The sequence below is a fragment of the Arachis stenosperma genome, chromosome 6 (assembly GCF_014773155.1).
Source record: "Arachis stenosperma cultivar V10309 chromosome 6, arast.V10309.gnm1.PFL2, whole genome shotgun sequence".
NCBI classification, from domain to species: Eukaryota; Viridiplantae; Streptophyta; class Magnoliopsida; order Fabales; family Fabaceae; genus Arachis; species Arachis stenosperma.
In genome coordinates, this window is record NC_080382.1 from 14,070,830 (window position 1) to 14,085,603 (window position 14,774).

At 45.0% G+C, this 14,774-nt stretch overlaps 1 protein-coding gene across 1 annotated transcript; it reads left to right on the forward strand.

Moving 5' to 3' along the window:
- The first annotated feature begins 1,798 nt into the window (after positions 1-1,798).
- LOC130933717 (uncharacterized) lies at positions 1,799-6,661 on the forward strand. Its single transcript, XM_057863336.1, has 2 exons — positions 1,799-4,213; positions 4,313-6,661. The coding sequence occupies exons 1-2, from the start codon at positions 1,799-1,801 to the stop codon at positions 6,659-6,661; spliced, it is 4,764 nt and encodes a 1,587-aa protein (XP_057719319.1).
- Positions 6,662-14,774: the final 8,113 nt, after the last annotated feature.

Here is a 14,774-nt window from a genome sequence, read left to right on the forward strand (position 1 = left end):
ATCTCCAAATCCTTAAAAAAGTTATATTTGTCTGTATATTTTTGTGTACTCCTATATATTATTTATAGATTTATATACTATTTAAAGATGATGGTAATAGATTAAAAATTCCGGATTAAAAAAAATTAAAGGAAGTTCGTCGAGATTAGGCGAACTCTATAATTTTTATAGAGTTTACCGGGTGCGGCGAATTTACTCTAAACAAAAAAAAAATTATATTTAAAAAGTTAAAGTTTAAAAATGATTTTTAGGAAAATATGAATTTTTTATTTAAAAAAATCCATTTTTTATAGGTTTGTTACGATGTTTAAAAGTTATTTTTTAATTATAAAAAATTAAATAATTAATTTTAAATTTAAAAATATAAAAATTAAAAAATTTTAAATATTTAAAATTTATTATAAAAAATAAATTAAATAAAAATTAAACATCAAATAAAAAATACTATGAAATTAATTTTTTTTAAATTGGAGAAGTCGTATTTTATGAAAATTGAAGAATATCAAAATAAAAAAGAGTTTAACTGAGGAAGTTTAAAGTTATTTGCCTTATATAATAAAAAAAGTTTAGCTAAGATGATGATTATTATAAGTTTCTAAATATTCTATTTTAATAAATATATTACAAATTTTAATTTTATAGATTTAAAAAAATAAATTAGTAATTTTAGTATGTGTATTTATTAGCTAAATAAAATAAGTCTACTACTAAAGTGAATTTTAGATTATTTTAGACACATTCATAATACAAGTATAGTTTATAGATTTTATTAATTCGTAATAATATATTAGTGTAAAACTACATGATAAAATGAGTTATAACTCAAATGACATAGTCTCTCCATACTCAATTAAGAGATTGCGGGTTTGAGTCTTCTATTTTTGGTATAAAAAAACTACATGTTGCGGCCTGGCCCAAGGAACCGACGGGTCGACCCGGCCCGAGCTCCACCCGACCCGGTTCCGTGCTCTTCAAACGACCCGGACACGTGTCCTGTGCGGCTCACGCACGGCTACAGGACAGCGTCCTTGAGAATATGGGCCTGTCCTCATGAGGGGCCCACTACTGACATGTATATAGAGGGAAGGTTGGCTCTTCCCCCGAGGTACGTCACCTTTCCATATCATTTTCTCCCGCCTGCACATTAGCTGACTAGAGCGTCGGAGTGTCTTTGCAGGTGGCACCTCCCTCCTTTCCCTCCAGAACGGGAGCTCGGCTACGTGGCAAATCCGGGCTCGGCACAACCGCGAGCAAGGCATCCTCCCCCATCTCATAACTACCCGACTTGTCCGGCAACCGACACCGAACATTGGCGCCGTCTGTGGGGACGCCTCAATGGATGTTGTGCTGGGTCCCGGAGACCAAGGCCGGGGAGCCGGAGCAGAAGGGGCGGCCTCCGTCGCCTCACTAAGAGGACGACGAAGGTCCCCCCCAACAGCACACCGAACACGCGAGAACCCGACCGTTCGGAGGAACGGGCGGCGACAGCGCCATAATAATGCAAGAGCTACGTCACAGGGTCCAAAACTTGGAGCGGCAATTGGCCAACCAGGAGCATGACGAACGAGCTACCGATCCTAGCTACGCCCCATCCTCCGGAAGCCAGGAAAGAGACTCTTACCGAAGCCGTCCGCGACATGCCTCCGCATCCCGAACGGAAGCGGAGAGCACCCGGGAAGAATCCCCAATCCCGAGGAGACGGAATGACACGATAATTTACTCCCGAGGCAAGGAGACGTGCCGCACATCGCGAGGTCGCGAAGACAGGAGGTCCAACAGGACGCGACAACCCGTAATAATGGGCACCACCCCGTTCCACCATTCCATCCTCGAGGTCCGGCTGCCGAAGCACTTCGACAAGCCGACGGACATGAGGTACGACGGGACTCAAGACCCCCTAGAACACGTCACTGCCTTTGAAGCGAGGATGAATCTAGAGGGAGTAGGGGACGAGGTGAGGTGCCGAGCTTTCCCGGTAACCCTCGCGGGACCCGCGATCAGATGGTTCAACGGCTTACCTCAGGGATCCATCCACGGTTTCACGGACATCAGTCGTGCATTCCTCGCCCAGTTTACAACGCGAATAGCAAAGGCAAAGCATCCGATAAACCTTCTGGGGGTAACCCAGAGGCAGGGAGAGTCGACCAGAAAATACCTGGATCGGTTCAACGACGAGTGCTTGGAAATCGACGGCCTAACCGATTCGGTAGCTAGCCTTTGTCTGACGAACGGCCTCCTCAACGAAAACTTTCGCAAACACCTCACCACGAAACCGGTTTGGACGATGCACGAGATCCAGACGGTTGCTAAAGAATACATAAACGATGAGGAAGTCAGCCGAGTCGTGGCTGCCAATAAACGGCAGTCCGGCTACCCCCAATCTCGACAGCCTGGTAACGGAGAAAGACCGAAAGAACAAACCAGGGTGGAGGCGCCGAACAAGGCTCCCAGGTCGTTCCCCCGGGTCGGGAAATTCGCCAACTACACACCACTCACTCTTCCCATCATGGAGGTTTATCAGCAAATAGCTGAGAAGGGGATCCTACCGAAGCCCCGACCACTTAAGGACCGGACGGGAGGAAACAAGAACCTCTATTGCGACTATCACAAGGGCTACGGCCACCAAACGCAGGACTGCTTTGACCTGAAAGATGCACTGGAACAAGCGATAAGGGAAGGCAAGCTAGCAGAATTCTCCCATCTTATCAGAGAGCCGAGGAGACGCTATCGCGACCAAGACGAAGAAGCCAAAACCCGTTCGGCAAAGCGGCGACAAGAGCCAGAAGATAGAGACCACGGCCTCACTGTGATAAACGTAGTGACAGCCAAAAACACCGCGCCAAAGTCCCGATCAGCGTACAAGAAGGATGCTAAGGTCTTAGCGGTCTCCTCCTCGTTGGCGCGAAACCCTAAGAAGTTTCCGTCCATTTCTTTCGGCCCGGAAGACAAATGGTTTGACGATGCCCCGGAAAGCCCCCCCATGGTCATCACGGCCAGAGTGGGAACCGGCCTCGTTAAACGCATCCTTGTCGACACAGGGGCTGATTCAAACATCATGTTCCGCAACGTATTCGACGCACTGGGGCTTAGGGACGCCGATCTGACGACCCATCAACACGGGGTCATTGGATTAGGCGACAACTTCATTAAACCTGACGGAGTAATATCCCTACCGATCTCGGTAGGACAGAACCAAGGTCGAAGGTCGACAATGGCCGAGTTCGTGATCCTCCGAGATTCCACTGCCTATAACATCATCTTGGGAAGGAAAACGATAAACGATGTGGAAGCGGTAATCAGCACGAAGCTGCTGATCATGAAGTTCGTTACTGATGAAGGATCAATAGGGTCCATAAGAGGGGATCTCGAGACGGCGGTCGCCTGCGACAATGCCAGCCTCTCCCTGAGAAAGAAATCAAAGGAGGCGTCTGGTGTGTTCCTGGCTGACCTGGACGCCAGGGTAGACGACAAACCTAGACCGGAACCAGAAGGGGACCTGGAGAAATTCAGAATCGGCGACACGGAGGAGAAATTTACGTTCATTAACAAGAACCTCCCACAAGAGTTAAAGGAGCCCTTGATCGAGATGATAAGGGCCAATAGGGATTTGTTTGCCTGGACACCTGCCGACATGCCGGGTATAGACCCGGAAATCATGTCACATCATCTGACCGTCAGGCCGGGAGCACGCCCGGTGACGCAACGCAGAAGAAAGATGTCGACAGAAAGGGCGGAGGAAGTGGCCAAGCAAACGGCCAGCCTCCTAGAAGCAGGTTTCATACGAGAAGTTGACTACTCGACGTGGCTCTCAAATGTTATCCTAGTGAAAAAGCACAACGGCAAATGGAGAATGTGCGTGGACTACTCTGACCTTAACAAGGCATGCCCAAAGGATTGTTTCCCCCTCCCCAACATAGACGCGCTGGTCGACGCTGCGGCGGGCTACCGTTACCTGAGCTTCATGGACGCATACTCCGGGTATAACCAGATACCGATGCACCGACCAGACGAGGATAAAACGGCGTTTATAACGCCAGGGGGAACCTTCTGCTACAAGGTGATGCCGTTCGGCCTAAAAAACGCAGGAGCGACATACCAAAGGCTGATGAGCAAGATATTCCGGGATCTTATAGGCAAAACGGTGGAAGTCTACGTCGACGATGTCCTCGCGAAAACAACGCGATCAGACGACCTCCTGGAGGATCTGGAGAACGTATTCGCATCTCTCCGGCAAAACGGCATGAGGTTGAACCCCCTCAAATGTGCCTTCGCCATGGAAGCTGGCAAGTTCTTAGGATTTATGATAACTCAGAGAGGGGTAGAGGCCAACCCAGAGAAATGCCAGGCGGTACTCCAGATGAAGAGCCCAGGTTGCATTAAGGACGTCCAGAGATTGGCGGGGCGGCTGACCTCGTTATCCCGGTTTCTCGGAGCGTCGGCAGCAAAAGCCTTGCCATTCTTTAACCTCATGAAAAAGGGGATGGCGTTCGAGTGGACACCTGCATGTGAGGAAGCTTTTCAACACTTCAAGGAAATCCTGGCGGCACCACCTGTGCTGGGGAAGCCAAAGGACGGAGAGCCGCTATACCTGTACCTCGCCATAACAGGAGAAGCCCTGGCCGCAGTTTTGGTGCGGGAAGAAGGGAGGGCTCAACAACCGGTCTATTTCATAAGTAGAGCCCTGCAAGGGGCAGAGTTAAGGTATAGCAAGCTAGAAAAGCTAGCTTTGGCGCTCTTGACCTCCTCACGAAGGTTGAAGCAATACTTCCAAAGTCACCAGGTTGTCGTGAGAACGGACCAAGGGATCCGACAAGTACTTCAAAAACCCGACTTAGCGGGGAGAATGATGACTTGGTCCATTGAACTCTCCCAATACGACATACGGTACGAACCCCGGCAAGCCATCAAGGCGCAGGCGATGGCAGATTTTCTGGTGGAAGTAACTGGGGACCCAACCGAAAAAGCGAGCACACGGTGGAAACTCCATGTGGACGGAGCTTCCAACCAGACGTTTGGAGGCGCCGGGATCATCCTAGAAAGCCCGGTTGGAGTCGTATACGAACAGTCGATCAGGTTCGAATTTCCCGTTTCGAACAACCAGGCAGAATACGAAGCTCTTATAGGGGGTTTGACCCTAGCAGCAGAAGTCGGGACAACAAGGCTAGAAATATGCAGCGATTCTCAGGTCATCACCTCCCAGGTAAACGGGAGCTACCAAGCCAAAGACCCGCTATTACAAAAGTACTTGGAGAAGGTCAAAAGCTTAAGCCAAAAGTTTGAGGAGGTCACGGTCCACCACGTGCCTAGAGAAAGGAACACACGGGCAGACCTCCTATCAAAGTTGGCCAGCACTAAACCGGGAGAAGGGAACCGATCTCTTATCCAAGGTATGGCGAGAGAGCCGGCAGTCACCCTGCACGTGACAAAACTGAGCCCTTCATGGCTAGACCCCATCACTAGTTTCCTGGAAAACGGTAAACTCCCTGACGACGAGAAGGACGCGGCGAAACTGAGAAGGGAAGCAGCCAAATACGCCGTCATCCAAGGACAGCTGTTTAGGAAAGGGCTCAACCAACCCCTATTAAAGTGCTTACACCCCGACCAAACGGACTACGTCCTCAGGGAAGTCCATGAAGGCTGCTGCGGACACCACATAGGAGGCAAGGCCCTAGCAAGAAAATTAGTTCGAGCCGGATATTATTGGCCGTCAATGATGGCAGACTCCAAAGAGTTCGTCAAAAAATGCGTCAAGTGCCAAGAAAATGCCAATTTTCACAGGGCACCGGCCTCCGAGTTAAGCTTGTTAACGTCCTCCCGGCCATTCTCTCAATGGGGAATCGACCTCTTGGGACCCTTCCCTGTTGGTCCCGGGCAAGTCAAGTACCTCATAGTTGCCATTGATTACTACACCAAATGGATAGAAGCTGAACCGCTAGCTAGCATATCCTCATCTAATTGCAGAAAGTTCTTGTGGAGGCAGGTAATAACGCGATTCGGGGTCCCGGAAGTCGTCATCTCGGACAATGGCACGCAATTTACCGACAAAAAGTTCACGGAATTTCTCGCCGGCCTGGGTATAAGACAGAGATTCTCCTCCGTGGAACACCCCCAGACAAATGGGCAGGTGGAGTCCGCGAACAAGATCATCCTTTTAGGGCTAAAAAAGCGTTTAGAAAACAAAAAGGGGGCTTGGGCCGACGAGCTAGCCTCGGTACTTTGGTCTTACCGAACAACCGAACAATCTTCCACTAAAGAGACCCCCTTCCGGCTAACATACGGGTTGGATGCGGTAATACCCGTAGAGATCGGGGAGCCGAGCCCCCGGCTACTTTTGAAGGGAGTAGAGAAAGCCGTGGAAAAGGACTTGATAGATGAAGTCAGAGAAATGGCCCATTTGACAGAAACCGCACTGAAACAAAGAATGGCCCTACGCTACAACACCAAAGTGCTCAAAAGGGAGTTCAGACCAAACGACCTCGTCCTGAGGCGAAACGACATCGGCCCACCGACCCCTGGAGAGGGCAAGCTGGCGGCAAACTGGGAAGGCCCCTATAGAATCAAAAAAGAGATGGGTAGGGGCGCGTTCAAGTTGGAAAGGCTCGATGGTAAGGAAATCCCAAGGACATGGAACGCGAACAACTTGAGAAGGTTCTACTCCTGACATATGGAGCGGCGTGCCGACCAACTAAGCTAAGTGGTTAAATTGCGGATTTGAAATTTCCAATATAACCTATGAGTCTTTTATGCGATTACCGAATAAGATATACTTGTGCAAATTTTCTCTCGTGTATTGTTCCCTTCCCTTTTTCCCAGGCAAATCACCCCATCACAACCCGACAACAATGCGCGGCCCCGGGACTGATCACCCCGGGAGCCCGTCAACTATCACGGTAAAAAACGGCCACGCAAAAGGCCACGACCTGCTAATATAAGCGACGGCTATAAACCAATAACGGTTAATAGAGACGGTAACACGACCAGACGAATAAGAAAAAGTTAATTACATTAAAGCAGACAAACGACTAAGAAGTCAAATTGTTCACAAGCCAAAACAAAACGGCCACACTACAAAATGTTAATCATAAAGTTCATTTCTTGGGGACGTCAACGATCTTGCCGTCCTTAATGACCTTAAAAACACTGATAACCGACGTGTCGAACTCGGGGGCAACAATTCTAACTTGAGCTTTGAGGGCCTCCTCGGTAGCCAAAATGGCGCCCTTCCCCTGTTTGACGACGTCTTTATACTTTGCCTTCCATGTTGCCAGTTCGGCCTCCACGGCCTGCTTCTCTTTCTCGACTTCGGCCACCCGCTTCTGCGCCGCGCCGACCTGACTCTCCAAAGCCATTTCGCGCTCGACCAAACGTGCAACCGTCGCGTCCGACTCTTCCTGTTTTTTCTCAGCAGTTGTGGCCTTCTGTTCGGCAGTAGTAGCCTTCTGCTCGGCAGCTGGTGGACGAAATTGTGATCACTATTCTTTTCAAGTTGTTTGTCTTTGTATGAAATCACTATTATGGCACTGGTTGAATTCACAACTCCGTTCAACTAACCAGCAAGTGTACTGGGTCGTCCAAGTAATAAACCTTACGTGAGTAAGGGTCGAATCCACAGAGATTGTTGGTATGAAGCAAGCTATGGTCACCTTGCAAATCTCAGTTAGGCAGATAAAATTGGGTTATGGGTTTTCGAAATTTAAAGAAGAAATAATAAAAGGGATAGAATACTTATGCAGATTCATTGGTGAGAATTTCAGATAAGCATATGGAGATGCTGTATGGCTCACGGACGCCTGCTCTCCCACTGCTTCTACTCAATCCTTCTTACTCCTTTCCATGGCAAGCTGTGTATAGGGGTTCACCATCAGCGGTGGCTACTTTCAATCCTCTCGGGAAAATGATCCTATGCGGTTGTCAATCGCACGGCTAATCGTCTGGAGGCATCACCCATGGTTGATGGCTACATCCCATCCTCGCAGTGAAAACTAATGCTCACGCACTCTGTCACAGTACGGCTAATCACTGGTTGGTTCCCGCTCCTACTGGAATAGAATCCCTTGATTCTTTTGCGTCTGTCACTAACGCCCAGCACTTGCAAGTTTGAAGCACGTCACAGTCATTCATTACCGGAATCCTACTCGGAATACCACAGACAAGGTTAGACTTTTCGGATTCCCAGGATCCTACTCGGAACACCACAGACAAGGTTGGACTTTCCGGATCCTCATAAATGCCGCCATCTATCTAGCTTATACCACGAAGATTCTGTTGGGAAATCTAAGAGATATGCATTCAAGCTCTGTTGCATGTAGAACGGAAGTGGTTGTCAATCACGCGCGTTCATAATTGAGAATGATAATGAGGGTTATTGACTCATCACATTCATCATGTTCTTGGGTGCGAATGAATATCTTGGAATAAGAATAAGAGAGATTTGAATAAAAGAAAATAGAACTTCATTAATACTTGAGGTACAGCAGAGCTCCACACCCTTAATCTATGGTGTGTAGAAACTCCACCGTTGAAAATACATAAGTGAAAGAGGTTTAGGCATGGCCGAATGGCCAGCCCTCTCCATGATCAAGTGACCGAATGATTAAAGATTTAAAGTGGTCAAAAGATGACTAATACAATAGTTAAATATCCTATTTATACTAGACTAGCTCCTAGGGTTTACATGAGTAAGTAATTGATGCATAAATCCACTTCCGGGGCCCACTTGGTGTATGCTTGGGCTGAGCTTGATCAATCCACGAGCTGAGGCTTCTCTTGGAGTTGAACTCCAAGTTATGACGTGTTTTGGGCGTTCAACTCCGAATCATGACGTTTTTCTAGCGTTTAACTTCAGAAAGGAGCATGTACTTGGCGTTCAACGCCAAGTTACGTCGTCATTCTTCGAATAAAGTATGGACTATTATATATTGCTGGAAAGCCCTGGATGTCTACTTTCCAACGCCGTTGAGAGCGCGCCAATTGAAGTTCTGTAGCTCCAGAAAATCCATTTCGAGTGCAGGGAGGTCAGAATCCAACAGCATCAGCAGTCCTTTTGTCAGCCTTTTTCAGAGTTTTGCTCAAATCCTTCAATTTCAGTCAGAATTTACCTGAAATCACAGAAAAACACACAAACTCATAGTAAAGTCCAGAAATGTGAATTTAACATAAAAACTAATGAAAACATCCCTAAAAGTAGCTTGAACTTACTAAAAACTACCTAAAAACAATGCCAAAAAGCGTATAAATTATCTGCTCATCACAACACCAAACTTAAATTGTTGCTTGTCCCCAAGCAACTGAAAATCAAATGGGATAAAAAGAAGAGAATATACTATAAAGTCCAAAATATCACTGAATATTAATTTAATTACATGAGCGGGACTTGTAGCTTTTTGCTTCTGAACAGTTTTGGCATCTCACTTTTTCCTTTGAAGTTTAGAATGATTGGCTTCTCTAGGAACTTAGAATTTCAGATAGTGTTATTGACTTTCCTAGTTAAGCATGTTGATTCTTGAACACAGCTACTTATGAGTCTTGGCTGTGGCCCTAAGCACTTTGTTTTCCAGTATTACCACCGGATACATAAATGCCACAGACACATAACTGGGTGAACCTTTTCAGATTGTGACTCAGCTTTGCTAGAGTCCCCAGTTAGTGGTGTCCAGAGCTCTTAAGCACACTCTTTTGCCTTGGATCACGACTTTAACCACTTAGTCTCAAGCTTTTCACTTGGACCTTCATGACACAAGCACATGGTTAGGGACAGCTTGGTTTAGCCACTTAGGCCTGGATTTAATTCCTTGGGCCCTCCTATCCATTGATGCTCAAAGCCTTGGATCCTTTTTTACCCTTGCCTTTTGGTTTTAAGGGCTATTGGCTTTTTCTATTGCTCCTTCTTTTTCTATATACTCTTTTTAGCCCCTTTTTTTTCTGCTTTTTCTTGCTTCAAGAATCAATTTCATGAATTTTTTTCAGATCATCAATAACATTTCTCTTTGTTCATCATTCTTTCAAGAACCAACAATTTTAACACTCATAAACAACAAGATCAAAAGACATATGCACTGTTCAATCATTCATTCAGAAAACAAAAGCATTGTCACCACATCAATATAATTAAACTAAATTCAATAATAATTTTGAAAACTATGTACTTCTTGTTCTTTGGAATTAAAACATTTTTCTTTTAAGAGAGGTGAAGGATTTAATGGAATTTATTCATAGCTTTAAGGCATGGTTACATACTAATGATCATGAAATAAAGACACAGAACATAGATAAACATAATACTAAAAACCGAAAACAGAAAGAAATAAAGGACAAGGAATGAATCCACCTTTTAGTGGCATCTTCTTCTTGAAGGACCCATGATGTTCTTCAACTCTTCTATGTCCCTTCCTTGCCTTTGTTGCTCCTCCCTTATTGCTCTTTGATCTTCTCTTATTTCTTGGAGAATGATGGAGTGCTCATGATGTTCCACCCTTAATTGTTCCACATTATGGCTCAAATCTTCCAAAGAGGTGTTGAGTTGCTCCCAATAATTGTTGGGAGGAAAGTGCATTCCTTGAGGCATTTGTTGATGATGAACTTCCTCATGTTCTCCTTGAGGGCCGTGAGGAACTTCTCTTGATTGCTCCATCCTTTTCTTGGTGATGGGCTTGTCTTCTTCAATGGAGACATCTCCTTCTATGATAACTCCAGCTGAGTAACATAGATGGCATATAAGGTGGGGGAAGGCTAGCCGTGCCATGTGTGAAGGCTTGTCAGCTATTTTGTAGAGTTCATTGGAGATGACTTCATGAACTTCCAATTCCTCTCCAATCATGATGCTATGAACCATGATGGCCCGATCCACAGTAACTTCAGATCGGTTGCTTGTAGGGATGATGGATCTTTGGATGAATTCCAACCATCCTCTAGCTACAGGCTTGAGGTCCAGTCTTCTTAGTTGGACTGGCTTGCCTTTGGAGTCTATTCTCCATTGGGCGCCTTCCACACATATGTCCATTAGGACTTGGTCCAACCTTTGATTAAAGTTGACCCTTCTTGTGTAGGGGCGTTCATCACCTTGCATCATAGGCAAGTGGAATGCCAACCTTACATTTTCCGGACTGAAATCCAAGTATTTCCCCCTAACCATTGTGAGATAATTCTTTGGGCTTGGGTTCATACCTTGGTCATGGTTCCTAGTGATCCATGCATTGGCATAGAACTCTTGAACCATTAAGATTCCAACTTGTTGCATGGGGTTGGTTATGACTTCCCAACCTCTTCTTTGAACTTCATGTCGGATTTTCGGAAACTCATTCTTCTTGAGCTTGAAAGGAACCTCAGGGATCACCTTCTTCTTTGCCACAACATCATAGAAGTGGTCTTGATGGCTCTTGGAGATGAATCTTTCCATCTCCCATGACTCGGAGGTGGAAGCTTTTGCTTTCCCTTTCCCTTTTCTTGAGGAAACTCCGGTCTTAGGTGCCATTGGTAATGGAAAAACAAAAAAAGCTTATGCTTTTACCACACCAAACTTAAAATTTGCTCGTCCTCGAGCAAGAAAGAAAAGAAGAGTAGAAGAAGAAGAAGAGAATATGGTAGAGAGGGAGAGAAGTGGGTTCGGCTATATGGGTGAAGAAGGGGTTTGTGTTGTGTGAAAAATGAAAAAGAATGGAAGGTTATTTATAGGGAGAGGGAGGGTGGGAGTATGGTAGGTGGGGATCCTGTGGGGTCCACAGATCCTGAGGTGAAAACAAATACCATTCCTTCACCATATAGGCATGTAACATGCCTTCATGCCTCATTCTGGCGTTCAAACGCCCATTGGTGCATGTTCTGGGCGTTCAACGCCCATGTAATGCATGTTTCTGGCGTTGAACGCCAGTTTCATGCTTGTTCCTGGCGTTCAGCGCCAGCTTGTCCTCTTCGTGCACCATCCTGGCGTTTAACGCCAGGTTGTTGCTTGTTTTGGGCGTTCAACGCCAGAATGGTGCTCTGTTCTAGCGTTGAACGCCAGACAGATGCATCTTACTGGCGTTGAACGCCAGTCTGCGCTACCTCCAGGGTGAAAATTTTTTTCTTCTGTTTTTGACTCTGTTTTTAATTTTTTTGATTTTTTTCATGACTCCTCATGATCATGTACCTAATTAAACACAAAAATAACAAAGAAACAAAATAAAATAAAATTAGATAAATAAAATTGGGTTGCCTCCCAACAAGCGCTTCTTTAATGTCAATAGCTTGACAGTGGCTCTCATGGAGCCACAAGGTGATCAGGTCAATTTAAGTGTGGTCCCAACACCAAACTTAGAGTTTGGATATGGAGTTTGAACACCAAACTTAGAGCTTGGTTGTGGCCTCACAACACCAAACTTAGAGTTTGACTGTGTGGGCTTTTCTTGACTCTGAACTGAGAGAAGCTCTTCATGCTTACTCTCTTTTGTCACAGAGGGATGGCCATGTGCCTTAAACACAAGGTAGTCCCCATTCAATTGAAGGACTAACTCACCTTTGTTGACATCTATCACAGCTCCTGCTGTGGCTAGGAAAGGTCTTCCTAGGATGATGCATTCATCATCTTCCTTCCTAGTGTCCAGGATTATGAAATCAGCAAGGATGTAAAGGCCTTCAACCTTTACTAGCACGTCCTCTACTAATCCATAATGCTTGTCTCAATGACTTGTCTGCCAATTGTAATGAGAACAAGGCAGGTTGTACCTCAATGATCCCCAGTTTTTTCATTACAGAGAGTGGCATAAGGTTTATCCCTGACCCCAGATCACATAGTGCTTTTTCAAAGCTCATGGTGCCAATGGTGCAAGGTATTAAGAACTTGCCAGGATCTTATTTCTTTTGAGGTAAAGTTCTCTGAATCCAAGTATCTAGTTCACTAATGAGCAAGGGAGGTTTACTTTCCCAAGTCTCATTACCAAACAACTTGGCATTCAGCTTCATGATAGCTCCTAAATATTGAGCAACTTGCTCTCCAGTCACATCTTCATCCTCTTCAGAGGAAGAATAGTCCTCAGAGCTCATGAATGGCAGAAGGAGGTTTAATGGAATCTCTATGGTCTCCATATGGGCCTCAGATTCCTTTGGATCCTTAATAGGAAACTCCTTCTTGATTGAGGGACGTCCCAGGAGGTCTTTCTCACTAGGATTTTTGTCCTCCTCCTCCCTTGTGCATTCGGCCACATTGACTATGTCAATGGCCTTGCACTCTCCTTTTGGATTCTCTTCTGTATTGCTTGGGAGAATACTGGGAGGAGTTTCAATAACTTTCTTACTCAGCTGGCCCACTTGTGCCTCCAGATTTCTAATAGAGGATCTTGTTTCATTCATGAAACTAAAAGTGGCCTTTGACAGATCAGAGACTATATTGGCTAAATTAGAAGTATTTTGTTCAGAATTCTCTGTCTGTTGCTGAGAAGATGATGGATATGGCTTGCTATTATTCAGCCTGTTGCGTCCACCATTGTTAAAACCTTGTTGAGGTTTTTGTTGATCCTTCCATGAGAAATTTGGATGATTTCTCCATGATGAGTTATAGGTGTTTCCATAAGGTTCACCCATGTAATTAACCTCTGCCATGGCAGGGTTCTCAGGATCATAAGCTTCTTCAGAAGCTGCCTCTCTAGTACTGTTGGATGCATGTTGCAATCCATTCAGATTTTGAGAGATCATGTTGACCTGTTGAGTCAACACTTTGTTCTGAGCCAATATGGCATTCAGAGTATCAATTTCAAGAACTCATTTCTTCTGAGATATCCCATTGTTCACGAAATTCCTCTCAGAAGTGTACATGAACTGGTTATTTGCAACCATGTCAATGAGTTCTTGGGCCTCTTCAGGCGTTTTCTTCAGGTGAATAGATCCACCTGCAGAATGATCCAATGACATTTTCGAAAATTCAGAGAGACCATAATAGAATATATCTAATATGGTCCATTCTGAAAACATGTCAGATGGACATCTTTTGGTCAGCTGCTTGTATCTTTCCCAAGCTTCATAGAGGGATTCACCATCTTTTTGTTTGAAGGTTTGAACATCCACTCTCAGCTTGCTCAGCTTTTGAGGAGGAAAGAATTTATCCAAAAAGGCAGTGACAAGCTTATCCCATGAGTCCAGGCTATCCTTGGGTTGTGAATCCAACCATACTCTGGCTCTGTCTCTTACAGCAAAAGGGAAAAGCATGAGTCTGTAGACTTCAGGATCTACTCCATTCGTCTTTACAGTCTCACAGATCTGCGAGAACTCAGTTAAAAACTGATAAGGATCTTCAGATGGAAGTCCATAGAACTTGCAGTTTTGTTGCATTAAAGCAACTAGTTGAGGCTTAAGCTCAAAGTTATTGGCTCCAATGGCAGGAATGGAGATGCTTCTTCCATCAAACTTGGATGTTGGTTTTGTGAAGTCACCAAGCATTCTCCTTGCATTATTATTATTATTTTTGTCTGCCATCTCTTTCTCTTGTTCAAAAATTTCTAGAAGGTTTCTTCTGGATTGTTGTAATTTAGCTTCTCTTAATTTTCTCTTCAGAGTCCTTTCAGGTTCTGGATCAATTTCAACAAGAGTGCCTTTATCCCTGTTCCTGCTCATATGAAAGAGAAGAGAACAAGAGAAGAAAGAGGAATCATCTATGTCACAGTATAGAGATTCCTTTATGTTAGTAGAAAAAGAAGGGGGTAGAAGAGTGAAGAAGGGGATTCGGATTTTGGATGAAGAGAGGTGGAGAGAAGTGTTAGTAATTAAATAATTAAATAGAAGAAGAAAAGAGAAGAGAGATTTCGAAA